We start from the raw sequence: 27,557 nt of genomic DNA, 5'->3' as shown, positions 1-27,557 counted from the left end.
TTGACAAGGATTCGTGCTCCCTGAACAATCCTTGGGCAACTTCAGGATTCATCGACCTTGCCAACCTGTCACGGGCAATTGAGAGGCACGGTAAATCCAAAAATCACATAGATTGTGCTGTGAAATTAAAGCTTTTTGGACGCGTCAGGATTGACGAGGCTCTGGATATAGCAAGAACCATTAGCACAAAGAAGCACAATGAACAAGTAAAAAAGAACCGGGATATTCTGAGGAAACTCATCATTGCTGCCCTGTATCTTGCGCGTCAAGAACAAGCATTTAGGGGACACAATGAGGCCGCTGGCAGCTCTAACAGGGGCAATTTCGTGGAGCTGGTACGTGCATTTGCAGAGTTTGACACTGCACTTGCGGAGCACTTGGGATCGTCAACAGTCTTCAGCGGTATGTCAAACACCATACAAAATGACATCATTGAAAGCATAGCTCGTTCTATCCAGGAAGAGACAGATAAAGAAATACACATTTCTCCTTTCATTGCTGTACAAGTGGATGACACATCAGACATTTCCAATAAGTGCCAACTCACTGTCATCATCAGATATGTGAATGAAAAAGGCAGTGTGTGTGAACGTTTTCTCGGGTTTTTTGATGTCAGCTTAGAAAGAGACGCAAAAGCTATAACATCAGTTGTCATGAGAGCCATCGGGAACTACAGTCCAACAAACAAACTGATTTGTCAGACTTATGACGGAGCAAGCTGCATGAGTGGACAGCACGGTGGCGTTCAGGCTTTAGTGAAAGCACACTGCCCCAATGCGCTATTCATCCACTGTTATGCTCATAAATTAAATTTGGTTTTAGCACAAGGCACAAACAACATTCAAGCAGCCAAACTGTTTTTTGCCAATCTTGATGCCTTCCACAATTTTTTCTCACGTTCATGTAAGAGATCAGCATTACTGTGTGAAGTTGATCGAGCTGTGCGTGTACCAGGGGGTTCTGCTGTGAGGTGGAACTTGTCTGCATAAATTAACCCAACCCAAAAAAATGGGCTTCCCCTAAATTTTTCCCCACGCCACGCTACTGAGTCTGCTCTGCTTTCTGCACGGACCTCACAGCTGTTCTCTCTGTAAACATCGCGTCGCGATGAAAGCAGTTAAAATAATAATAATATCCAGGGGATGCATGCAGAGCTGTCATTGGCTGAGATAAGTCCGGCCGTGCGTCACGACTCTTTGAAACATCTCTGTTGCCGGAAATGCATCCGTGGAGGACCCATGAGTGTATCCTCGGTTATAGCTCCTCCAGAGAGCCTCCTCGACGCTCGATCCTCGGTCCTCGATGTGCATTTAGAGAAATTAGATGTCCTTCAACATGGCACGCTGAAATTCATTTCCGGGTCACTACCGGAGGACCGAGGAGTCGACTCGAGGAGGGGAAATCTTTGAAATGAGATACGGCCATGGTATATATATATATGATCTCATCAAAAAAATAAAAAATAAACAAAAAACATAAAATAAATAAAACAAAATAAAAATCTATGATCTTTCCTGACCTAATGTTAAATTATTTTTCCTACCCCAGTTTCACTCAGTCTGGGATCTCATATTTTCTAACACGCAGTTCACCACGCATGCACGCTGCAAATCCCCGGAGAGCTGATAGTTAGCCTTCCAATTTATACAATTCTACTAAAGAAAGGGTATAAAATTGACGTAATGACCAAAAATGTACTGAGTTGTATTGTGCCATACGGGTCATGCAGTTATGCAAGGTACGCCAACATAATGTATATTCAGTATATATATAAATAAATATAGGCTAAGTTTAGCATTCTTAAAGTGGACCTATCATGCTATATTTGAATAATATAGTGTAGGACCATACCTATATAAGGCATATTTATACTTTTTTCTTTTCAAAATACCAAACAGATCATGCATTTTAGCCATGCCTCATTTCGCTCAATTTGCACATTTTTTTAGCTCTGCTCTGCAAGGGCAGATTCTGTGAGAACAGCACCATCTACTGGCCTGGCATATGTACTACAGCGTCTCCAGCGCTTTCGAACGGCAATGGCCGTGGATGTCTCCTCCTGATTGGTGGAGTTGGCCCAATAGCCGTAGCGCCACCGTCCTGACGTCAGGACAGTGTTCAAATCTGGATCAGTTTTTATCAGATCCGTTGCAGCCCCTTTTTTAGAGATTTGGGTATGGAGGAAAATAGAGAGGGTTGTGTTTTCTGACACTTGGTGAGTTCCCTGGAACACCGGGGACACATATTCATGTATAAAAGACGTACAAAAGTGCATTTTGCATGATAGGTCCCCTTTAATGTAGGTAGACAGACCCTCCCTACACGCAGATCACGCAGACTGCGTGGGCCCTCACCTCGCGGAGGGGGCCTCACCTCCTCATCTGAAGCGCAAATGCGGCACAATAAGTGTAATGCGTCACAGTTTCTCCGCCGCTTCGAGGTTCCGGTGCTCGCAGACCACTATCACATCTCCGCCCTGCATTTTTTTCTGAGCTTTCGAGTTTGAGGTTCAATTCAATTCTGTTGCAAGAAAATGAGCCTGATCCATTAAAATGGACATTCACTAGCTGATGCCTCTCTGTAAATCAGAGATGGATGGGGTGTTCAAAAGAAAAAAAATCACAAATGAGTTGTTCAAACTTAAAGGGGACCTATCATGCAAAATGCACTTTTGTACGTCTTTTATACATGAATATGTGTCCCCGGTGTTCCAGGGAACTCACCAAGTGTCAGAAAACACAACCCTCTCTCTTTTCCTCCATACCCAAATATCTAAAAACGGGGCTGCAACGGAGCTGATTATTATTCGAATTTTTCTGACGTCAGAAAAGGGGTGCTCCGCCTATATGGGCAACTCTCCACCTATCAGGGGAATGAGAGACCGCTCGAAAGCGCTGGAGACGCTGTAGTACATATGCCAGGCCTGTAAGTGGCGCTGTAGTCTGCCACAAAAGCAGAATCAGCCCTTGCAAAAACAGGGCTGGAAAAGAGCAAATAGAGCGAAATAAGGCATGGCTAAAATGCATGATCTGTTTGGTATTTTGAAAAAAAAACTTCACAAACATGTTTTATATAGGTATGGCCCTACAATATATGTTTCAAATATAGCATGATAGGTCCACTTTAATAGAGATGGAGCTAATATCTACCTCATATGCCCCTTTCACACCGGCGCTTTTTCCTGTTCACACCGCAGCGGCGCCGCGTCATAGCTCCGGAATGCGGTTCACTTCCAGCTCTAAAAAATTGTCGGTCTAGAGGCAAGAGCTTCGGAGCTATGACGCGGCGTCGCTTACGTCGAGGCGTGCAGGAAACTAAACCCACCTCCCCTGAACATGGGTCGACTGAAGAGTCTCGTCATGCCTGCCTACAAGCAGTAGCGCTGAGCAAAGTGACTAGAAGGCAACCACACACTTATAAAAAAAAACACACTTTATAAAGTCAGGCAACACTAACCAGGCTTCGTGTGATTCTGTTTATTTGTACCTTACTTTGACCATCCGTTCACTGTTATTGATCATTGTGGAGAGCAGGCAGACGTTTTGTTTGTTATTATAGCAGCTATCGGATGGAATCAATACATGGGCTGCACAGGTTGTCATGTCCGACTATCACAAGTAGAATCATAATGAAAAATACGCCGGTAAAATGTGCCTGTAGAAAATGGCTTAGCAAGTAGTCAGTTTAGCTTCGGTTGCTATGCTAACATCACCCATGTTATACCAGAGAAACTTTCATAACAGCGTTGTGATGCCAAACAGCGTCAATTCAGACTGACACACATTCACTTAAGGGGAACTGGGGATATGTATCAGCTGCTTGTGTGACAGTCAGACAGTGAATACTTTAGAGCCGTGTGAGCTAACCCGGAGCTAACGGGAGAATAAACTCCCGTGGAAGAGCAGCCACTGCAGCGGTCGGTAAATGCAGCTGAAACACATTAATAAACAATGAACCACGGCACTCTGGAGAAAAGTATAAGGTTGGAGAAGTCGTTATTTAATTTAATCTGGCTTCGTATGATTAAAAGCAACACGATCATCGACCCGACGCAGTCCCCCCCCGTTGTTGTTGTTGTGAGCGCCGTTGGGGAGAAAATCAGCGATGTAAACGGTGACGTCATGACGCAGCAGCGGCAGCTCTGGGCGGTGTGAACAGAGCGGGAGCTGAAAAGGGAAACCGGAGCTGAACCAGAAAAGCTCTAGCTAGGAGCTAGAAAGGGAAAAGCGCTGGTGTGAAAGCCGCAATAGTCATGTGACTTTCAGATAACTCAAACAAATTCCATGTGCAAGGTTATTTGATAATTTCCCACAAAAGTCTTATGATATTTTTGCAAAGTTACACTTGACAACTATTGAGCTAGCTAAATAAAATAATGATAAATTATGTAATATTGCTTATGGCAGTGTGTTGAGAGCCTTTGATAAGGCATATCGAAATAACACTTGGCTGAATGAAATTTAGAAAACAAATAGAAAACAAAGATATAGTAGGGTGTGAACAAATGAGATTGAACATATGAATATATGTCCTCCTCCTACCTGCATCACCACATAGACTGTCAATGATCTACAGACCACTCCCCTCCCCTAGGTTATCAAACCCCCAAGGCCTGTGAAACTTATTTACCTGCAGAACAAAGACACCTGTCAGTTTGAACTTAAACTTTTCCCTTTATGTACTTTAGCTGATGACATGACCTGTTTGGTTTAAAATGAACAGATTATTTTTGTATTATGCTGGATTCCTTTTGATTTTGCTTATGTTGTGAGGAAAAGGGCAGATTGATTATATTGAGTTTAATCAATGATAAAAGTAAAATTAACAACTTAATGTATGATTATCAATTTAAGTTAAAAAGACCTGGAATATATGCCAAATGTTTTATTGTATGGACAAAATAATCCACAAATTACCATCCACCATTAACATTTTGACTGCAATAAAGTGTGAAAGGGTTTCTGGTTGCAGTGTTTAATGTGCACACATCCTGTTCAGTGACCCCCAGTGACCCCCACAGCAGCAGCTTCACTCAGACACGCAGATACCATATCATGAGTTGGCTGTAACTTACATTAGATAGGTTGTTAGCAGACTGCAGATAATACATTACACAGCTAGTGGCCTACCACCTCCTGCTGTATGTTTCAACATGTAGGCAACAGAGGGGTAAGGTTGGGAATATTATTACCAAAGTTATATATAATAAAGGAGATATGATAAATAAAGGATCCTCTTGTCATACAATCCATATAAAGAGCATATAGGAGAGTACGGCCTTGTTTTACAAACTCAGAGTGAAAAAGGGTTCTACTGGATCATATTGATTTAAAAATGTATAGAAAATGTATAAAAGACAAATGACTTGATAGTACATATTGTAAGGATAACAAATAATTGTCATTTAATTTCCCTGAAACCTGAAACATGCATCCTTCTGAGATCAAATCAAATCAAATCAAATCAAGTTTTATTTATAAAGCACATTTAAAAGCGATTTTTGGTCGAGCCAAAGTGCTGTACATGTAATAAAAACACATTACTACATGATGAGATGCATCATTGTTAGATAGTTGAAATGTCTGGAACAATGTGGAGGCCCTCACACATTTACACGTTTGGTGATAGATGTGAGGACAGGCTCTGACGATGGTTTCCTATTGGTCCACAGCAGGGCTAGGCCCGCCTCCCGAAAGTCCTGATGGGAGCAGTAAATAAGAGGGTTCAGACCACAGTCCAGGTATGACATCACTGAGGACAGTGTCCTTAACCAATCAGGTGCCGGTGACAGGTCTCTCCTGCCCAGCAGGATCAGCTGAAGGAGAGGGGATGCAAAGAAAGAAACAAAGTGTGAGTGGCCAAGTGTGTGTTCACTCGATTGCTTTAGCATCTGTGTGTACATGCATACAGAACCTCATGTGTTGTTCGTTGTATGTGACTAGTGAGTGTTTCACCTCAGACACAAAGAAGGGAGTGTAGCAGAGCATGGAGAAGGACACCAGCAGAGGACTGACTGAAGACAGGTCTACTGCATCATCACTGAGACAAAGAGAGAACAAGATGGAGACAGGAACATTTGTTGGATTGCATATAGAAATCCTATTTGTATTTGTACATCTCTCAGCCTTAGAGAATAAGCTTTATTCTGTAGCTATCACAGTACATAGCACTACGGGGTACAGGTAGCTCTGTATCAGAGGTAAGTTAGGGATGCTCAGTTAAGAAGGAGAAAGACTGTGTCAGGTGGTTTAGTCATGGTATCAGCGAGTACAGATCTTTTGGTAAACATCCCCACCCTTCCCCCAAAATGATAAGGAATAGCATCACATCCTCACAAGCGATCAAGCAGGAACCAACGCTTGGCATTTTTGGTTGAAGACTGAAACACTTGACCAATGGAGTCACTGACTCAGCTGAGGTCTGCTCTGTGCACATGCATATTTAACTTATGATTTGACCTGACCTGCCATCACATCAATGGCTGTATTTTTACATGACTAAAATATCACGTGACCAGTTTCCAGCTTGTGTTGTTTAAAAGAAATCTCCTCTCACCACCTGTTCCAGATGGAGTGGCAGCTGCTGGCACTCAGTAGAAGAGAGCAGAAGAAGATGAGGACGCAGGGGAGGAAGATACAGAGGGAGAAGGCACAGAGGATGTAGAGCAACATGTCTGAGTAGCTGTTCTCCCAGAAGACAGCACACAGCATCTCTGCGGGGTCGTACCTGCAGAGGAGACATGATGGAGATGAAGCAGCACCACCTGAAAGCTTTGAGTAAACGACATACCTGATCCAGGCGTAGACCACCGGCACGCTCCCAAACACCAGCCCTGTCACCCAAGAAGCCAAGCAGGCTGTCACCATGACAACAAAGAGAGCACTTCCTGTGGAGGCCATGCCGATCAGTCGTTGCACACAAAGAATAGCTAAGGGATAACAAAAAACATCAAGTGACTGAATCAAAATAAATATATATTATAAAAAAGTTACTAATAAAGCATTGTAGTGATGCAAGGACTTGTACCAAATCTTTTGATATTTCAGTATTTCAAGTGGCAGAACCTAGACGTTTAATTCATTTACTTTAGATATAGTAAAGGATCAGTATATAGTCAGGATTCACCATTCACACACATTCATACAGAGATAGAGGCTGCCATACGCTGCACCTGCTAAGGGCTATTAACACACACTCACACACCGTAGTACATTCCATCAGGAGCAATTTCTCATTTCCGACACCTTCAACGATTGGCCAGTAATTGTTTTTTAAGGGACATAGCAGAGAACAATACATGCCCAAGTTTAAGTGGTTAGAAGATATTGTTGCACTATCAAAAGCTTTTTTAGCATTCTGTAACAATGCAGCATGTGGAATGGCATTCCAGTCTCACAAAAAAACATGTAATATCTACGGTGGTCCACAGGGAAAAACGTACTGTGTTCCCAAATAACCCTCTCAAAACATGACATGGCTACAATATTGTTTTCCTATTCATTTCTAATGGCCAGTGTCCATGTCACGTGATCGTCAACTTTCCCAGCGTGAGAAAAAAAACATGGCGGACACCCGACTTCTTTTTTGTGAAGTGTATATTGTACTTTAGAATCTACGTCCTGTGGATGTGTAGGATCTATAGTTTGATAGATATTACGAAGATTATTTGAGGTCTCGCCAGGAGAATGTGTATATATACTACGTATTTTACCTATAGAGGTTGCTCTGCGCGACCCCCCCCCCCCCTGAAATTGTGAGATTGCTACGTCTTTCCCCCTATTCATTTCTATTGAGCAGCGTCCATGTCAAGTTATTGTCAACTCTCACGCCGTGAAAAAAGTATTTCCGGTCTCTGCGTTTTCATAGTAGCTAAGGTGGTTGCTAGGGACGCATGTTGCAACCGGAAGTATTCGCCTCACTGTTGAATGATTTTACAGTGATATCTGCAGTGCTCATCAACTAAAAAACATCAGATTGTCCTTGTTAATTACACAACATGAATTGTTTTAAATTGTGTACAATGCTTTTGTGTTTTTCCCTTTCGTTTCTGAGAGACACATTTATTTTTTCAGAGTTTTGGATAGCCGAAAACATTACAATACCCATAATCCTCAGCTATCGTTGAAGCTCTGTGATTAGATGGCGCAATGCACGTTGGGATATGGTGTTTATGCGATAAGAAATACGAAAAACATTTAAAAAAGAAAATAATACTTTATTCCGGCTGCATTAAATATATCACATCTGCTGTAGTTCTTTATTTATAGAGCCCTAAGCCCTGACTTTTGGACAAACCGGAAGAACTCCCATATCAATATATCCGCAATTAAACATCTTACATTTCTCTTCACACAATACGTCTCCTTGCAGTATCAATAGTAATTCGGCTGACTTTTATATGTGATCCAATCGGTATATAGGCTATATTTAACACCTTTATGCATACCAAAATCAAACTACAAAATATGGTGTCGTTTTGCGTAACAGTGCACATGACTTGTAGTTTTTAAAGATAAATACTGAGTTGAGAGAATAGTCAGGAGTTTTAGGCGCTGGGAGACACATCTATGGAATCAAAATGTCTATAGCTAACCGTTAAATGACCGAACATCCTTTTTTCTCCCTAATTTACAATTATATTAAAGGTCACCTATTATGCAAAATGCACTTTTTAATGTCTTTTATAAATAAATATGTGTCCCTAATGTGTAAGGAGACTCACAAAGTGTCAGAAAATACAACCCTCTCTCTTTTCCTCCTTACCCACATCTCTAAAAACGGGGTAACAACAGAGCTGATCCAGATTTGCTGAGAACTTGACGTCATTACTAAAATGTGGGCTGGCTTTACGTTGAACTCCTGGTAACGTCCCACCCACGTCCCAACCTATCGTCCCCATATACAGTCGCTGAATCCCCTCCCTCAGCTGTGTATTCAGCAGGATGTCTACGAGAGACCCTTAGAGTAAAGTTGTTTTATATATAATACATACAATGGCCCTGTTCTAGCGGTAAACACTGAATAAAGAACATGTCAAGCTATGTGCTGCAGAGTCCTCATCGGGTGACCCGCAAAAAGAGTGATTCGCGGGTGGTATTTTTTCCAACGCTTTTTTCCGGGTTCGGTTCTGGGTAAAACAAAGATGATGCGGGTCGGGTCACGGGTGTTGCATAATAAATATATTAAAATACTAATAATTTAGTTTAATGTTTAAATCCTCAGACCTCTCCCCCGCGGGACCGCGCATAATCCTAACCTCTGCAGCGCATCAATCTGCTGCTGAGCGCGCCACATTCGAAATGGCTGAGGTGAAGCTCTCTAGCGGAGAATACAGCATTGTCAATAACTCTTCCTCAAGAGCGACATCCAACGTCTGGGAGGCTTTTGGTGTCCTCCTAGATGGAGAACATAACCAACATCCCACGCTTTTTGAGCCAAATACGCAACTGCATGTGTTAATAATTGCATGTTTTCACTGCTCATAGGATATGCGGGTTCGGGTCGGTTTGAGGATCTTGTGCCGACGGGTCGGGTTGGTTTGCGGAACTAATTGGCAATATGTGCGGGTGGCGGGGCGGGTTCAGTATTGCACGTCGCGGGTGCGCGGCAGGAGCGGGTCTTGAAAATCAGACCCGTGCAGGACTCTGATGTGCTGTATCAGAAACAATGGGCAACGTGTTTTGGAAGTAATATGGTCTTTGTTTACACTCGCTAACACTCAGAGCTAACGCAGTACTGGAAGGAATAGGTTAATCCCAAGGACCCTCCTCTCTCCTCTCTCCTCGGTGACTTGAACCGGAAATCGATTGAGTACGCAGAGTGCGTAGGGCCTCATCTTGCGCAGGGGGCCTCATCTTATGCGCAAATGCGGCGCAATTATGCGCGCCACAGTTTCCCCACGGAAGTGTTATCACTACTCGTGACTCAAAGCTCCGCCCCCAGCTGCACAGCCCTCTGCTCACTGCAGCTGTTAAAGGAAGATCAGTCATTAAATGTTTAAAGTGCTTCAATACGATTAAAAATATATAATCTTTAAAAGAATGAGGAGATACTGTATAATAAAAACATTAAAGTGTGTGAAATATACATACAAATTCCATACTAATGTTTTGATTATAAAATAATAACTTACAGTTTTACTTGTGGTTTTTGATGCATGTGTGGATAAAACCCACAGAACGTCAAACATTTAGGATATATAAATATGGGTAGCATAAATAAAATACGTAATATCGGAAATGTGGGCTGGCTTTCAGTGATGGGGTCGTTACTCAAAAAAAGTAATATATTAATAATAAATTGAATTTATATAGCGCTACTCATCTGCCAAGACAAATCCCGAAGCGCTTACACATTACTTTAAAAAAAGTGATATATTACTTTACTTCTTTATTCTCCACATAAAGTAACTTGTTACATTACTCTTTACATTATTTTTGCGTTACTCAGCAACAGCCTATAGCCAAAACTTAAAACGTAGGCCTACATGTGCACACATATAACAATTACTATTGCAATAACAAGTGAATAACAGTGAAAATTCTAGTTTTTGCTGCTTGTTCGGAGTCGGCACACACTCAACATCATCACTCTGGGTTCGGGGGTCTTTAGCTACTAGCTTCGTGTTAGCATGTTGCCTTTGCAGGTGCTTGGAGAGGTTCTGGCCTGGACACAGTTTGCCCCTTACCGTCACATTTCTGTCCTTTCTTCTGACAAATTCAAAATAATGGGCATACCTCCACCCAGGGCCGTCCCTGGCCAACTTGAGGCCCCACGCAAAGTTGATGAGGCCCTCTGTTTCGCGAGCGTCGACGGGGGGGGGGGGGGAGGTTGGAGCTAGTGGAGCCTCACTAATTGCGCCGCATAAGCGCATAGGTGCGCCGCATTTTGAGGCACCCTCCGTAGGATGAGGCCCCCTCCGCAAGGTGAGGCCCCCTCCGCAAGGTGAGGCCCCACGCAGTCTGCATGATCGGCCTGTAGGGAGGGACGGCCTTGCCTCCACCCCTCGAAAGTTATAGCTGTTGATGATTCCGCCATGTCTCTGCACTGCAGCACAACCCCTGTGACAGTTGCATGTGGACAAGTTGCTCAAATGTTACGCAAATATAAACCTGCGGTGGAAATCCCTCTAGTGACTAGAAATATTTAAAATTGTTAAAAGGTTAGACCTATCACATTTGCCAATCTTATCTACCCCTGGAACTAGCTAAACTAGTTATAAATATGTTTATTATGTATTGTCGTGTCGGGTCACTCATTCACTGGATCAGCGTAGAGCATGAGATACAGACGGGCTGTCAGGAGAGGGAGAGAGGAAAAGAGAGGCTCCGTTTATTATTCCCGTGTTATTATCCAAAGTTACTGTAAACTTCTGAATAATGTAGTAACTACTAGAGTCTAGTCTGTCAAAGGGAGAATCTAGTAATTTTTCCGCGCAATGTTAGTAACGTAATGCGTTACACCCATGGCCCTATCAGAAACGTCGCTATCAGAAACAATGCGCAACGTGTTTTGGACGTAATATAGTCTTTGTTTACATTAGCAAGCATCGCTAACACTCAGAGCTAACCTGTACTAGAGCGAGTATGTGTACAAAAGCAGGAAATAATAAAAGGAACTCACCTTGTGGTAAACCCGCAAGAGAAAAAGCATTTGAGCTCCATACTGTTTCAGAAATAATCCTTGATGTTGTTTGGAACATGATATGGCGTTTAATCACGGCAGCGTTTGGCTGTATCTGCCGGTAGAAATCTCTCTCTTCTCTCTGGAGCTCACAGCTTGCCTGCGTGCTCCAAAGGGGGCGGGGCTAGCAGCTACACTCACAGAATCAGCCCTTCTCTAACAGGGCTGAAATAGAGGGATATGAGGGATGTCTCAAATGCATGATCTGTTTGGTATTTTGAGCATAAAACATTATAGACACGTTTTTTTATATATTTTCATATATCTGAGACCCTTAATATATGCCTAAAAATAGCATGATAGGAGATCTTTAAATGAAATTGTATGCCTGGAAAAACAAATACAGGAACGAAAATAATACATTGAAAACTATAATAAAAGAGATGGATGGAAGAGATGGAAGAAATCATTTCAATGTGAAACTAAATTCCAGGTTTGAAGGGATTTATGTGGAGGGAAGTCCAGTGACAGGTGATAAAACTGTGCGCACCAGAAGTAAAGGGTGTTGTTTATGGAGACGCTGGAGTGAACGAGGACATCCCAACTCATACCTGAGGACTCCTCTGTCCTTGCGTCTTTCACTCGCGTCATACTGGGGCTGAGCTAAGACACAAGGAAGGGACGCGAGTGAGGGAAAGGAGGAGGCGAAATAATCAATTGGGATGAACCTACTATGTGTAAAGAAGCCGGATATTAAAAAGTACTCACCTTGTGGTAAACCCGCGAGAGAGGAAGCGTTTGAGCTCCATACTGTTTCAGAAATAATCCTTGATGTGGTTTGGAACATGATATGGAGTTTAATCACGGCAGCGTTTAGCTGAGTTTCTGCTGGTAGACAGCCGTCTCTTCACAGAGCTCACTGCTTGCATGCAGCAGCTCCAAAGGGGCGTGGCCAGCAGCAGCTCGTTACATTTAAAGGGCCAGACACAGAATCAGCACTTTAGTAACAGGGCTGAAATAGAGGGGTATGAGGCATGCTACAATGGGTGATCTGATTGTTATTTTAGCAAAACACTTAAGAGACATGTTTTGTATAGATATGGTACTATAACATATTGTTCAAATATAGCATAATAGGTGAGCTTTAGGGCATTTTATATCATTTAATTGTATTCAGATGTTATTACATGTCTACTCTGAAATACTTTGTTACCAAGGTCCCATACTAACGTTGATGGTTATTGTTATGACTGTGTATTCATGTTATGTTTGTATCTTTGTTCAGAGATTCATGTTCCATTTACTTGTAGCAAACATAACGTATTGATTAGCACCTTAAGGGGGTGGATAAACCTTTCTGCCTGTGATGTTTTACAAATCAGATATTCATATGTGTAGAACTACAATATGTGAAATAATAAAGTTATATCCTGTAAAATGATGTGAAACATGAATAAAACTACAAATGTTCAGATGTTATACATACATATGTGTCCTACACTAATAATACAAAAATATTATGGCATTGTATGCTGTGTGAACCTTATCTGTAACATCTTCAGAAATTACCTTTCCAACTCCTCATCAGTTGCCTGTTTTTGACTGTTACAATGCATAATCCTCATATAGTCCATATTTTGCTTGGTTATGATATTTACATTATGTAAACTAACATAGTAATTTATTTTTGATGGAATTGTATACTTTCTGTACTTTATCCGTCTGTATCATCCACAGAAATTACCTTTCAAACACCTCATTGGCTGCCAGTCTTTGATTGTTACAGGTTTATACAAGTTCATGGTAAATTGCAAAAGCTTCAAATAGTCCATATTTTGCTTTGTTATGATAATTACATAAGTGTAGAACTTGAAAAGTAATGGTAAAATATATATTTGTATTGTTGAGGTTGAGCCTCCAAAGGGTTCAGTGGAAAGTAACCCTGGGCTAAGGCTGCAGGAAATGGCAAAATTGAAACTTGGTTGGAAACTAAATACATCGTTGGAGAGGTCTCAATCTGGAGAAGAAGAAGAGGAAGAAGAAGAAGAAGAAGAAGAAGAAGCAGCAGCAGGCAGCTATTGTACAGCGCCCGGGGAGCAATGGGAGTGAGGGGGATGAGGGGGATGTCCGATTGCTTGCTCAAGGGCACCACGGCAGGGTAGGAGGTCAACTGGGACCTTTCCAAGTACCAGTCCACACTCCATATTTAAGTCTGTTCGGGGACTTGAACCGGCGACCCTACAGCTCCCAGTCCAAGCCACTACTGACTGAGCCACTGCCGGACACCATGTCAGTTTGAAGATTATAAGCAGGTCGTGCTCTGACCTTTGGACATTGGCCTCAATGAATTTTCAAGGATAATCTGATGTTTTTTAGTTGATGAGTACTGCAGATATCACTGTAAAATCATTCAACAGTGAGGGGAATACTTCCGGTTGTAATATGCGTCCCTAGCAACCACCTTAGCTACTATGAAAACACAGAGACCGGAAATACTGTTTTCACCCTGTGAGAGTTGACGATAACTTGACATGGACGCTGGTCAATAGAAATGAATAGGGGGAAAGACGTAGCAATCTCACAATTTCAGGGGGGGGGGGGGGGCGCGCAGAGCAACCTCTATAGGTAAAATACGTAGTATATATACACATTCTCCTGGCGAGACCTCAAATAATCTTCGTAATATCTATCAAACTATAGATCCTACACATCCACTGGATGTAGATTATAAAAGTACAATATACACTTCTCACAAAAAATCACGTGACATGGACACTGGTCCTCAGAAATGAATAGGAACAAATATTGTAGGCATGTCACGTTTTGAGAGGGTTATTTGGGAAAACAAACATAGATATTACACGTTCTTTTGTGAGACTGGGTTGGGAATGGATATGTCACCCAGCATTTGGAATATGTAACAGTCTTTACATGTTATCTGACAAGAATCATATTTTCATAGCTATGACTTTAGCATAGAGTTTAATTTCTGAATTTAGAAGTGATGTTGGCCCAAAACATTCCAACAGTAATGTTCCTAAATCAGACAAAAACTGAGAATAACATTCATGAGGGATGCCATTTATCACAGGAGATTTGCCAAGGTTCATGCCTTCCAAGGCTTCAAATAATTATTCTCAAGTTGAACGTACCCCTTTATGTAATATTGTATGGAGAATCTTACTCATGATGACATTAGCGTGTTTGGAGACATACCTATGCTCCCTAAAGAGGAGGTGATGAAGGCAAATTTAAGCAGGCTGACGACTTCACACCACGGCGACCTCTGACCTCCAGTCAAGATGGCTACCAGTGAGCCGGAGATGATAAGGAGGGAGCATCCTTCACAACACAGTGGTTCATTATCACAAAGGATGACTGCACTGTTACTACATCAAACATTGTGACTAACGTGTTTCAATACTAGAATCGACTGATATTATGACAGTAATAGTATTAGTAGTAGTATTATACAACATATAGCACTAGCCTTGGTGTGTCAGTGTAAAGTGTACCTAAATCTGACAAGGTGAGACTGAGGAAGGGAAGCCAGTAACGACAGGAGAACTGGTCCCTGCACTGTGACAAGACAGTGGACATATTAATGGACATTCCAAAAGCAAATCATGGAATAATTTTAAACCAGCCGTTAGTTGTGTCTGAGTTCACAGAAACAACTAACATGAATGACATGTGACACGAATATAAGTAACTACTATAACACCTTACCATGACTTTGACCAGCAGAACCAGACAGTTTCCCACAATTCCCATGGTCATCTCCAGTCCCAGCACAGCCACCAGCAGCCACCTCTTTGCCTCCAGCCACGGCTGCTCCGTCATCAAAGTCCCATTCAAGCCCTCACTCACTGCAGGAAGACCAATCAGAGTTGATTCTGAAGGAGCCCACACATCTTCCTGCCTTCATTACAGATGTTGTTTGACCTGCAGGAGATCCAGCCTCTCCTGTCTGTGTCAAAGCTGGGCCTGAGTTTTGCTCTTGTGCCGTTTGGCAGTCTGTCTCAGAGATCTAGTTTGGTTTTAAAATGTTTAAGTTTTCTTCAGGACATTTGTCATTTGTGATTCATAGAAAAGTTGAATTCCTAACATACCACCCTAATAATACTGTGTTTGTGATTTAAATTTTTTCGGGATGTTGATTGGCATGCATTTGATCAATTATAATCATTTTGGAGTCACCTCAACTCATTTTAACATCTAATTTAAAAAAAGGGAGGAGCAGCTTTAATGGTTCATGGTTCTAAACCTAAAGCATTGCATAAACTAAATACCTGAACATGTGAAAATGTACACTGCCAGTCAAACGTTTGGACACACCTTCTCATTCCAAGTTTTTATTTTATTTTTATTTTTATTTTGTCTACATTGTAGATTTATACTGAAGACATCAAAACTATAAAAGAACACATATGGAATTATCTAGTAACTAAAAAGTGTTAAAAAATCCAGAATATGATTTATATTTAGCTGGCTACTGCAGAATGCTGTGGTATCCATGCTGGTTACCACAGTTATGTGGGCTCTAATCTGAGGTGCTTTCATTTGTGGTTTCTGAGGCTGGTAACTCTGATGTATTCATCCTCTGCAGCAGAGGTGTCTCTTGGTCTTCCTTTCCCGGGGGGGGGGCAGTTTCTGGCTATGATGAGCCAGTTTCATCATAGCGTTTGATGGTTTTTGTGACTGCACTTGAGGATTAATTCAAAGTTCTTGAAATGTTCCGGATCGACTGGCCTTCATTTCTTAAAGTGATGATGGACGGTCGTTTCTCTTTACTGAGTTGAGTGGTTCTTGCCATAATATGGATTACAACAGTAGTCAAATAGGGCTTTCCACTGTGCACTACCTCTGCACAACACAACTGATGCTCTCAAACTCATTCAGAAGGCAAGTTGTTGGGAATGTTCTCAGAGTAGCACATAACAAAGGCCCTACGTACATAACCAGATGTATAATTACCTAGAAGAGCGTCAGGACACACTGTTTTAGGCATATGATAGCTATGTGACAACGATTATGATGATTCAGCCTCTATGGAGATAGACATATGACTGTCATGTTTATTGCTTACGTGGGCCTTAGCTAATCTGAACTAAGCACAGAATACTGCTTTGAACCGGTATACATGTATCTTGTGACTGAATAACACCCTCTCTTGTATATACGCATCTGAAGGACACTGTTCTGGGAACTATGTGTCCCACGCAGCCCTGTGTGGGATGACTACTAAACACAAGTCATTCCACAAATTGACTTTTGACAAGGCACACTTGTTAATTGAAAACCATTCCAGGTGACGACCTCAGTGAGCAAAGCTGTCATCAAGGCAACAGGGGGCTACTTTGAAGAATCTCAAATATAAATCATATTCTGGATTTTTTAACACTTTTTTGTTAACTAGATAATTCCATGTGTTCTTTCAAAGTTTTGATGTCTTAAAAATGTATCTACAAAGTAGTAGTATTAAAATAAACAAAAATCATTGAATGAGAAGGTGTGTCCAGACTGTTCACTAGTTCACAACACAACTTCTAATGTATAAACAGTGCACTGAAAAGCATATGACCGATGTGTCTGTCGATACGGGCATTTCAGATATATATACATCCCTCATTTTCTTACCTATGAGTACACCTCTACACTATATAAAATACGTATACAGAGATGATGGTACCATTAGATAACCCAGAATACAAAGAGGAAGACTCTGGTGGACGCTGTGTCAGAAACTGCACTTTGTTTGAAACTCGCTGAATGTAAATACAAAAAACATAGTGAGATGGTCCGTATATAGCAGCGCTGATGTTCACACACAAACAAACACAGAGTTAAACCTCCATCGGATATTATTTTCTGTTTGATAGAGAAAAGGCTTCACTTACTTATACGATCAGTCGTCAGTCCACAGCCTTCAACAATGGTCTCTAGGTGTTTTTAATGGAGAGAGCTAGATGGAAGTGTCATCAAAAAAATTACAATTAAAATTCACATGCTCCATTTAACTCAACTAAAGCGCTATGTGTGTGTGTGTGCCTGTGATTTATTTCCTACTGCTACTGCAGCATTATCCTGTAGGTGATGATGATAACAACAGTATGATAAATAAGGTACTATTAGCATATAACAATAAGAAATAACGACTTGGAGCTACTTGTAAAATCGCTTACAAAATACATTTATTTTTATGAAATGTATTAATAACATGCCAACAGCAGGATATCACTTTTTTACATTTTATGATTTCATAAAATCAAATGTGATGGCCAGCACCTGGTCTGGAAAAGCTGAGAGATTATTATCAATATACTCAGCAAAGACAAACATGCAAACTGTAAAGGGACCCCAGCATGCAGAAATATTCAAACATTGTACAGCATGCTACACACTGAATGGATTCACATAAAGCAGACATCTCTGCATAATAAGGGAAGACTTGTGGGTATCCATAGAATCCATTTTCATTCAGACATCTTGGTGTGCAAGGTAAAAAGACCCCTGTGAATAAGGCCATGCCCACTTTTTTCTCATCCCCAAAGATTAGCCTCACGTTTGCAGTGATATTTAGCTTCTTTCCTGCAAAGCTATTATGACATGGTTGGTGACAATGGATTCCTTAACATATTCTTGTTTCAGATCAAACCTGAAACCATAGCTGTCTAGCTTTAAAACTGACTACATTACATTACAGTACATGTCACTTGTTAGACGCTTTTATCCAAAGTGACTTACAATCGCTGACATAGTAAACTATTAACAATAGTATAATATTATAGCCTGTTTGCCCATGGTGAGATGACGAGGCTTCATTAAAAATAAACCTCTTTTTAGTGAATTACTGAGTTTGGGCAAGTTAATAACGTTTTAATGAAGTTGACTACAGTATATTCATATTTGTCAGTGCTTTCATGTCAATTCGGCGAACATAAACATAAATGATCGTGCAGATGATGATTAAATTAGCATTAAGAATCGGTAGTGAGCCGTGTTGCATTTCCTCCCGTCGGATGTGATATAAAAACAAACCGATTATTTTTGTAGTTGTAAACTCAAGTGGATTAAACCACATTTATTAGTGCTTTCATGTCAATTCGGCGAACATATGATACATTAAATGATCGTGAGGATGATGATTAAAAATCGTTTGTTTGAGCCGGGCTGCATTTCCTGATGAAAAAACAAACCGATGGTTTTGTAGTTGTAGTACGCCAACGTGGATTAAACAACATTATTTTGTTAAATAAAAACATGGTGATGTTTTGTAAATGATAACATGTCTCTTATTTAGCACAGAATATGATCCTATCCGTGACATATGGATCTTAACAAATATCCGCTATATCAGATACCTGTAGATCTATCAGCTGTTTATTTCACATGAGTTCCAGTGTGGCAGCTTTTTAATCACTGCTCCCCCTGGTGGATCCATGATCCATTGCAGCTGGTTTCATTATAATTTAAAGCTCCCATGGCATGCTTTTCCGGTTATTACCCGTCCCCTTGTGTGTTATGAAGGTTTTTATGCATGTAAACGGTGTGCAGAGTCAAAACCCTCAAAGTACACCCTGTAGCGAGTAAAACTCTAACACAGAAAATACCTCCCCAAAACGCCTCGTTGGAGATGCGTCACTGCCCATTTGATTCTTCCATTTAGTTCCGGGTACGGCATGATGTCATGCGGTACCCGGAACGAAATGGACCAATCCCGAAGAGCTTATGGCCACAACCCAGCGGCGCTGGCCGCACCCTCTGCCAGCCTAACATTTACTGTTGGAAGCTCTGGTTCAGGTCACAATCGATCCAGTCATGCCAATGCCAAGGACCTGTTTCCTGAAATCTGAGGAGAAATCTGAGCTGTTTTGTCCTAACCGACGGAAGAACCACGACGAAGTCAGTGGTTGAAATTTATTTTGAACACTGTTCCTTCAGAGGTTCGAAGAACCGGCATTTCACAGACGAAAGCTTCCAAAACATTGCCCAGTTTGAGGCCGGATATGCACAGCATTTGAAAACTGAAGGGACGATGCTATTCCTAGTTTGTTTGGACCGTTTGGAGCAGGGGAAGATTCGGGTACACAACCTGTAAGTTTGCATTGTTATTTGTGTATTTATCAAACAAGGTATCTACCACGACTGTTTAAATGTGTAAACATGTTTCGGACTGCTAAGCCAGTGCTAACTGTGCTAACTAAGTTGCTAGCGTTTCCATATCAACTCTAATATCAGCAGATGGCCTTACATACATGTATCTCATAGCAGGAGAATTCACACACAAAATACTCATAGACAGTATACTCCGGGTGATTTGCCGTACGGTCAGTCGCGAAACGTAATTACATTATAGCTGGCGTAGCGTGTATGCTACCGAGCTAAACAACAAGGCTACTAAGAGCTAGACATGAGTTTGCTCGGAAACATTTTTTTTTTATGCCAGCTACAATGAATGTAGCAGACTACCCATATAAGATTGCAATTGTAAACATGTGCTTGATAGCCTAATATGAACCACTATCTGTTGTTCATAGTATAGTATAGCATATTGAACAACTGAACAACTAGCAAACGTAGATTAGCATTGTAATCCAGCTGGCAAGCTGACGAACATCAAACAACTAAGTTTATTTCACACTTCCAGCAGAGACAACGGGGAAATCCCCTCTCTTTGCCCGCTCACAGACCCCCAAAGGACGGTACATTACAGTTAGCTTTCCTCCGACGCTGATAGCATGTATAGCTAACGAGGCTAGCTATACATGCTAGCGGGAAACATTGTATGACCAGAACGTAGCAGACTACCCGTATAAGATTGCAATTATAAACACGTTATTGCTAGCCTAATATGAACCACTAGCTTTTGTTCATAGTAGTTTTATTACACTCCATTATAGTTGCCGTTCCTCTGAGCTAATGTTCATATCGGTGTTTGCTAAGGTAAACAAGAAAGCTAGGTTAGCATATTAGCTGGCAAGCTTACTGTGTTGATTATATAGATGGATTAGATAGATCCACACTCCTACCACAACTACTACTAACGAATCTAAAACAACTAAGTTTCTCTAATATTTTGTGATTGCATTTGATTTCGTCCAGCCAGATCCTGGCGGAAAATACATCACGGGGACGGGACTACCACACTGAGCCTCGTCCTAAAAAGCCCCGGCTGCGCCCAGGCAAGATGCCGACAACGGGGAGGAATGGATGATATACCGTGTATATATGTATATTTATGTTCATTTTGTACATTTCTAAAAATAAAGTTTAATGGAAATACTTAGTAGGCCTATCCTTTCTTCCCTGAATTATTTGCTCCTATAACATATCATTCATATATAGCAAACCATGATTTGATTTCTCATCAAACAGTAGTAGTTTATTACAGGTAAAAATAAACTTACTCTTCTATAACAACAGTTGTAGGTACAGTTCGGTTAGTTAGCGTATAAAATATACGGCTTTACCGACGCCATTATAAGACTGATGTTCTGAGAGCGAGCCGAAAAAAGCACTGTTAGACATGGGCGGAGCCTCTCTGGTGGTTGACTAATCAGAACAGAGTGGCCGAGCTGACCAATCGGAGCACACTAGGCTCACAGGGAGGGGGGGGGCAAGAGCTCCAACGAGTCGTTTATGGCGCATTTCCATTGCAGCGCGTAGCTCGCTTTAAGCGTGCCGTGTCGTGCCGTCCCCTTTTTTGGTTGTGCTTCCACTAGGCCTCGTTCCGGCGCGGCACGGCGGCGGGGCCACTTTTTTCCCCTCTTTTCTGGCCCTAGAAAATTGTGGTTCTATCGGGGCCAACAAACAGGGCTGAGTCGGGCTGAGTATTCTAAACTAGAGAGAGGAGCGCTGGCAAGAGGGCTAGAACTACAACAAGATGGACATATTTGACCGTGATTTAATTGTAATACACGTTTCAAAATGATGCCGAAGTAACAACATACTGATACCGGTTAGTAAAAACCATGAATTAATGCTTTGTCAAGTCTGCAGACAGACGGCAGGCGAAAAACCTTTTAAAATTCGTGTTTTTCTAGATGGAGATTGGCTAAGCTAACGCAGTATATGCCCCGACCGTCCACACTCACAACAACGGCCTATACAGACATAAATAAAGCAGCGACTGTATTCACCATGACACAGGCAGTCTGTGGTGTGTACTTGTTTAACTTTTGTCGAGTTTCTGAACATATATAAGGAGCTGTGAGCTGTGAGTGCTCACAGCTAACGGCTGTGTTGTGTTTCTGGATTTCTCATTGAAGATGACGTCACGGCTCTGCCTACACTGCGTTACTATAGTAACTACCCCAGTTCCTAAACTGTAATGGAAGCGCAGCATGAAGTGAGTCGGCCCTGTTAAGGCCCAACGCGGCCAAGCCGTACCGAGCCGTACCGAGTGTGGCCGAGGCCGACCGTGTAGTGGAAATGCGCCATTAGTGGAGAGAGTGAATACTGCTGAATACACATACTTTACAGAGATGCTGTATGCGAAACCAATGTGAGTTTGGGAAATTGCACAGTATAAATCTATTTTAGTATACCTCAACAATGGAATTATGATCAGTGGAAATGGCCATGACATGGGCCCTTTAATTTATTTATCAAGGGGGCGTATCAAGTCCTGCGGGGGGTTTTCCTTTCAGCGAGGGCCCACCCCGTGCCGATCACAGGCCCACATGGGTAGGGGCGTCCGAAATAAGGTGCTACATCTGTACTATTCAGCTGTTTCTGCACACATTTTAAACTGAGTTGGAAAGAATGGAAGAAGAGATGGAAATCTTAAGGGAATATTTAAACAAAGGATATACATATGATGTTATCCTAGACATGCTGTCAACCCATCACCACATCAACATGTCCCAAAACATCAGCCGTTAGAGCTAACAGCTCCTCATATCTGTTCAGAAACTGTGAGGATCCACAGTTCTGCCTCCTTCTTTTTCCCTTCTGTGTTTGTTTTTGTCTGTCTGTGTGTCTGTCTTCCTGGCTGGGCGTGGCTGACCTACTTCTGGATTCCCGCCAACTCACCTCCTCAGCTGCTGCTCGTCACCCTGATTACTACTACTCACCTACACCTGCATATATACCACCGGTTCCCTCATCCAGTACTCACCAGTTTTGTCGTCTAACCACAGTGTGTGCATCTACCTGCTCCTCTGCCTGCCGCGTCCAGCCACCTTCCCTCCAGCTGTGTTCCTCTGTGCTTCCCCGCTCTCCTGGTCCAGTCTGCTCTCTCTCTCGTCACCCAAGATCCCTGCCTTCTGACCTCCGCTCCAGCTCTGGAAACATTCCCTGTCTACTTTCTGTCTGTATGACGTTGTTGTGAGTTTGGACGGAGCAGCTACAACGTTAGCTTAGCCTGATCGATCGGATCTCCATTCAGGAAACATGCATCGCCTGCCGTCCTGTCAAAGCATTCATTCATGGTTTTTACTAACCGGTATCAGTATGTTGTTACTTCAGCATCATTTTGAAACGTGCATTAAAATTAAATCACGGTAAAATATGTTGATTTTGTTGTAGTTGGTATCTACCATAGTATTTACATGGATATAAGCCCCGCCCCCTGGCCAGCGCATCTTGTTTGAATGATGCGAATATTCACATTGCGTCCAGTGTGAACGGGACATGTTGATGTGGTGATGGGTTGACAGCATGTCGAGGATAACATCATATGTACAGTATATCCTTTGTTAGAATTATTAGAAGTATTCGATGTTCTCGCGTCCAGGAGAGGAGCTTAGAATGAAGAGACTAATGGAGTCTCCGAAAAGGTTCAAATTGGTGAGTTTAATTAAATGGCACGATGATACAACAAGCAGAGGGTAAGGGAAAAGACAAAGCCGGTGTTGTCTTCAGAGTGGCTGCAGCGAAGAAGGAGTCCTGAATTGTCCTCTGCCGTTCTCCTTTATCCTTTCCTCGTTCCCTCCCGCTGTGAAGATAGGGGGTACGTCCTCCTCGGTCTTCGATGTTTGACATCGCGTAAAACAGAGGACTTTGACATTCTGTATTCCCCGTCTACTTCCTTAAGCCTTTTCTCCTTCTTATCTCTTTCATGACTTTCTATTTAATACCTTATAAACAGCTGTAAGTTAGTTTAAAACATTGTTCGCGACATGCTACGTACTGACCGGATATGAAGGATTTTCAGAATAAAAGCTTGGCATTGAGACTTTGAGAACTTCCGGGTTTTTTTTCACAATAAAACAGCTTTTAAAACTGACGATATATTTTAGACTAATTATGCTATTAACATTGATTTTAATTTCTAACAATCCCTCCTTTCACACCTTTTAAGGTGTGAACACAATACTGAAATTAATGAGTTCTTCATCTGTAAACATTGATTTTAAATTTCTAACAATCCCTCCTTTCACACCTTTTAAGGTGTGAACACAATACTGAAATTAATGAGTTCTTCATCTGAACTTTGCATAGTACATAACTCATATCAAAAACATACAATCAGAATGGAATGGTTTAAGTAACCGTCATTAAAATATAAAAAATACAACAAATAAAAAATATACTTTGGCTGGTCTTCAATCATAAAAGTTTTCTTTGTGCATAACTTCTAGTGTTAACCTTCAATATCATGAATAGCACCACTTAGCTTGGTATCAGAACATTTCTTACTCCCTCCTTTCACAGAAATCCTTCTCATACTACATTCAGTGTTAAGGCACTTGTTTTTACAAAGTATAAAAGAAACAAACTTTTTTTTTTTTTTTAGAATAGTACAAAGTAAATAAAAAATACACCATCTTGGAATAGTATAAAGTAATACAGAATACACCATCTTGGAATAGTATAAAGTAATAAAGAATACACCATCTTGGAATAGTATAGTAAATTTCATTGATTCCCTTCATATTAGCATTGTAGCTGGTTCTTCTTTCAAATGATTTCATCATTTGAAATATCACATCATTTGGACATTCTTTGGACAATCTCATCATTTATCATCCATATCATTTAACAACATTTACACACTGTTATCATTTTCATCAATATCTGTATATGGGTTGGGTCTTCTTGTTCTGCTAGTAATTGAAACGGTTCCCTTATGAGAAATGTACCCTCCCCCTTTCATACTTTTTAAAGTATGAAAGTAATATGTTCTCTAGAAAAAAGGCCGTGGTGATCAATCGGTACGTTAGGGTGCGGGTACATGGAATGCAACTACAACCTCTAGCACTCCCCTATGCTATCCTTGTACACTGTGGAGCCTAAACTCCCTCCTTTGACTGGTCTCCTAGCCCTACTGGTTTTGGGGTGTTTCGCCATGTTGATTAACTGCCCCACTGTCATTGGTACTGCATATAAAACATCACTGGCTGTACAAGTGCACAGGTCCCCGTCCAATCCTGTGGCAAGACTGCGTACAAGGTTTTAGTTCCATGATACCATCAAACATCTACTCTGGGATACGGCATTTCAGACAGTCATTTTCTGGGAGAAGATTTTGGTCAGTTACAACAATTGGAGAATTTCATCACTTATGGTTCCTACTTCATTACCTTTTGGTGGTCTGTTCTAATGCAGTGATAAAGTTCCTTAAATGGTGTGAAAACCGGTGGAATATCAATAACTCATTATACTAATTTATCTTCAATTCTAGTCTACTTAAAAAACTATGCTAACCCCTTTAACAGTGTGTGGAACCCTGGGTGTCCGAGCATGTAACAGTTACTCCCTCCTTTATCAAGGATTTTAAAAACAGTAGTTATTTCATCAATGGTTTGTAGTTCAATTTAGGAATTTTCACTTATGGCGGATATGTTTCTACTTTAAATAACATCTCTAAATTTCAGGTCATCCCTGATTAAATGGATGACCATCAGGAGGTGGTGGCGCTTGTCTTTTAAACTCATAATTTGGTGCCGTGCGCTCCCTGTGAAGCTACAAGTAAGATTTAAAACAACTGCTGGGTGGGTTGAGTGACCCCTTCTCTCTAAACGATATGGGTTGTAAAAAATATGCATCATTGCAATGAGTGATCCAAGGCCCCGCATGTATTACTCCCAATTATATTGCTTTTTCCAAAATTAAATTTGCAATCGCTCTTTGCCCAGTGTCTTTTCCAACTCTCCATCTTGGAGACAAACAGTTCTCCTATGGTAATAACTATGCTACAATGGCGAAAACAATACTTTAGATTGGGATACTATATTTGGCTTGGTACTAAATCCCCTTTAACATTTTCCAACAAACACAGATTTGTCTGTTCTTATAGAGTGGTCACTAAAACTATCCCTTTAACTGGAGATCAATATTGTAACACATTAGATCTCTACCAAATTCACCCATGAATAAGTATCTCTTAGGGAATAATTCGTTTACATGATGAAAAGATTGAAGAATATGTTCTACTCTGTACTCCTAAGTCCCAAAACACTCACTGCTTAAAGTGTAGTGAATATTTCCATCATGTCTGCCCCTTTTTCTCATAGTACCCTCAGTGTGTTTTGGGATTATTTCCTCTTTATTGCTATTTTTAATTTACCAATCTATTAATTCATGGCTAATAAATCTTTTTGTCTTTACGTCAAAGTCAATTCAAGTTTGTTTGTGAATAAGTGTGTTTATGTATAAACTCACTAATTCCCATTTTCCTTTTTTCTCCTCCTCATGTTGTCTCAAGCCACGACCCCCTCACATTCTGTTAGACCATGCCAACTCCTCAGGTTCTGTCTTCTCCTCTGGTTCCGTCTTCTCCTCTGGTTCACCAGCTCTTAAACCCTTCCGCTGGTACTCTTTTCAGTGGCCCAACTGCTTTGCATTTCATCTCCTTCTTTACAGTCTCTTTTCTGTTGTATGGAGGGCGTATTCTGCTTTCATGTCCCACACTCTGCTCTTGTGCCATATCTCGTGGCTCAGCTTGGAACTTCATGTCCTGATGAGAGTATGCCTCTTTATGTCAGCATGCTGTTCTGGTTCTGGATGCAGTCTTGTCGTTGTTGGTTCAGCTCTGGTTCTGTCTGTTCGATGGAGAAGGAGGACGAGTCTCCTGTAGTGAGGTCTTTTGTCTGATAGGGGTCGTAGCAGTCTGACAGACAGAGAGAGAGAGAGAGAGAGTCCAGGTCTCGGGATGCATTACCTATAGAAATTCTAACACACTGAGGTAAAGTAAATCCAACCTTCTCCACTCTATCTTCTAATCATAATATCTGTTTTAGTTGTTAAATGCCATCTAAACACAATTAATGTCTACTAATAAATGTACTAAATCCCTAACATTGCTTTCTGCCACTGTAACACATCTACTCCAAATAACTCTTTCAGGAAACCATCTTCTTCTATAAATTGAAATACTTACATGTTTCAAGCACCACATATTTCACACACTATAAAAGGACGTCCCCATATATTCTCGAATATTTTAAATCTCACTATTACTTAGCGCAATAGTAACTTTTGTGACTGGATACATCTGTGCACTGTCGCCACAATCTGTTGGGGAATTTTGTTCATAGAGTTTGTACATACAGTTGTCCTCGTGGGTTAGTACCCTGTTTCTACTGTAATAACTTTTCAATAATTTTGCTCAGGTCACCAGTCGGTTGTCCATAGTCTTAACGGGGGTGTTTCTGGTACAGACTAAAACATGGATCCAGTGTATTTGGAGATTCCCCTAAATTGTAAATCCCATCACTTAAATATTCCGATCACTTAAACCCATCTCATCATTTGGTACAAGAACTGCATATAGGGGGGGTGAATGATCTTGATTGTAACCTCCTCATTTTTGTGAACGAGTATTTCTAACTCCTCCTCTTGTTGCTCAACTGATCTTTTGGCTCTGGGGATAAGTGAGTCTCTGAAACACAGCTGGTGTTTTGTTAGTGATGTGGGCATTTTCTACGAGTGAACTAATGGATCCATGTCTTTCATGATATTGTACTCCCCATCCAACCAGAAAGGTG

At 41.3% G+C, this 27,557-nt stretch overlaps 1 protein-coding gene across 1 annotated transcript in view; it reads right to left on the bottom strand.

Moving 5' to 3' along the window:
• Positions 1–5,540: 5,540 nt before the first annotated feature.
• si:dkey-9i23.8 (visual pigment-like receptor peropsin) overlaps positions 5,541–27,557 on the bottom strand; it is a 38,423-nt gene continuing 16,406 nt past the window's right edge. Inside the window, exons 2-8 of the mRNA XM_034120923.1 lie at positions 15,352–15,491; positions 15,138–15,201; positions 14,839–14,964; positions 6,790–6,928; positions 6,559–6,726; positions 5,955–6,039; positions 5,541–5,815 (exon numbers count right to left, since the gene is read on the bottom strand). Of these exons, the coding sequence (XP_033976814.1) occupies positions 5,603–5,815; positions 5,955–6,039; positions 6,559–6,726; positions 6,790–6,928; positions 14,839–14,964; positions 15,138–15,201; positions 15,352–15,491 (935 nt within the window). The 3' untranslated portion in view covers positions 5,541–5,602. The remainder of the gene's footprint in view (positions 5,816–5,954; positions 6,040–6,558; positions 6,727–6,789; positions 6,929–14,838; positions 14,965–15,137; positions 15,202–15,351; positions 15,492–27,557) is intronic.

Source organism: Trematomus bernacchii, unplaced genomic scaffold, assembly GCF_902827165.1.
Source record: "Trematomus bernacchii unplaced genomic scaffold, fTreBer1.1, whole genome shotgun sequence".
NCBI lineage: Eukaryota > Metazoa > Chordata > Actinopteri > Perciformes > Nototheniidae > Trematomus > Trematomus bernacchii.
The sequence above is the reverse complement of the archived record's forward strand: the minus strand, read 5'-3'. Positions and strand labels throughout refer to the sequence as shown.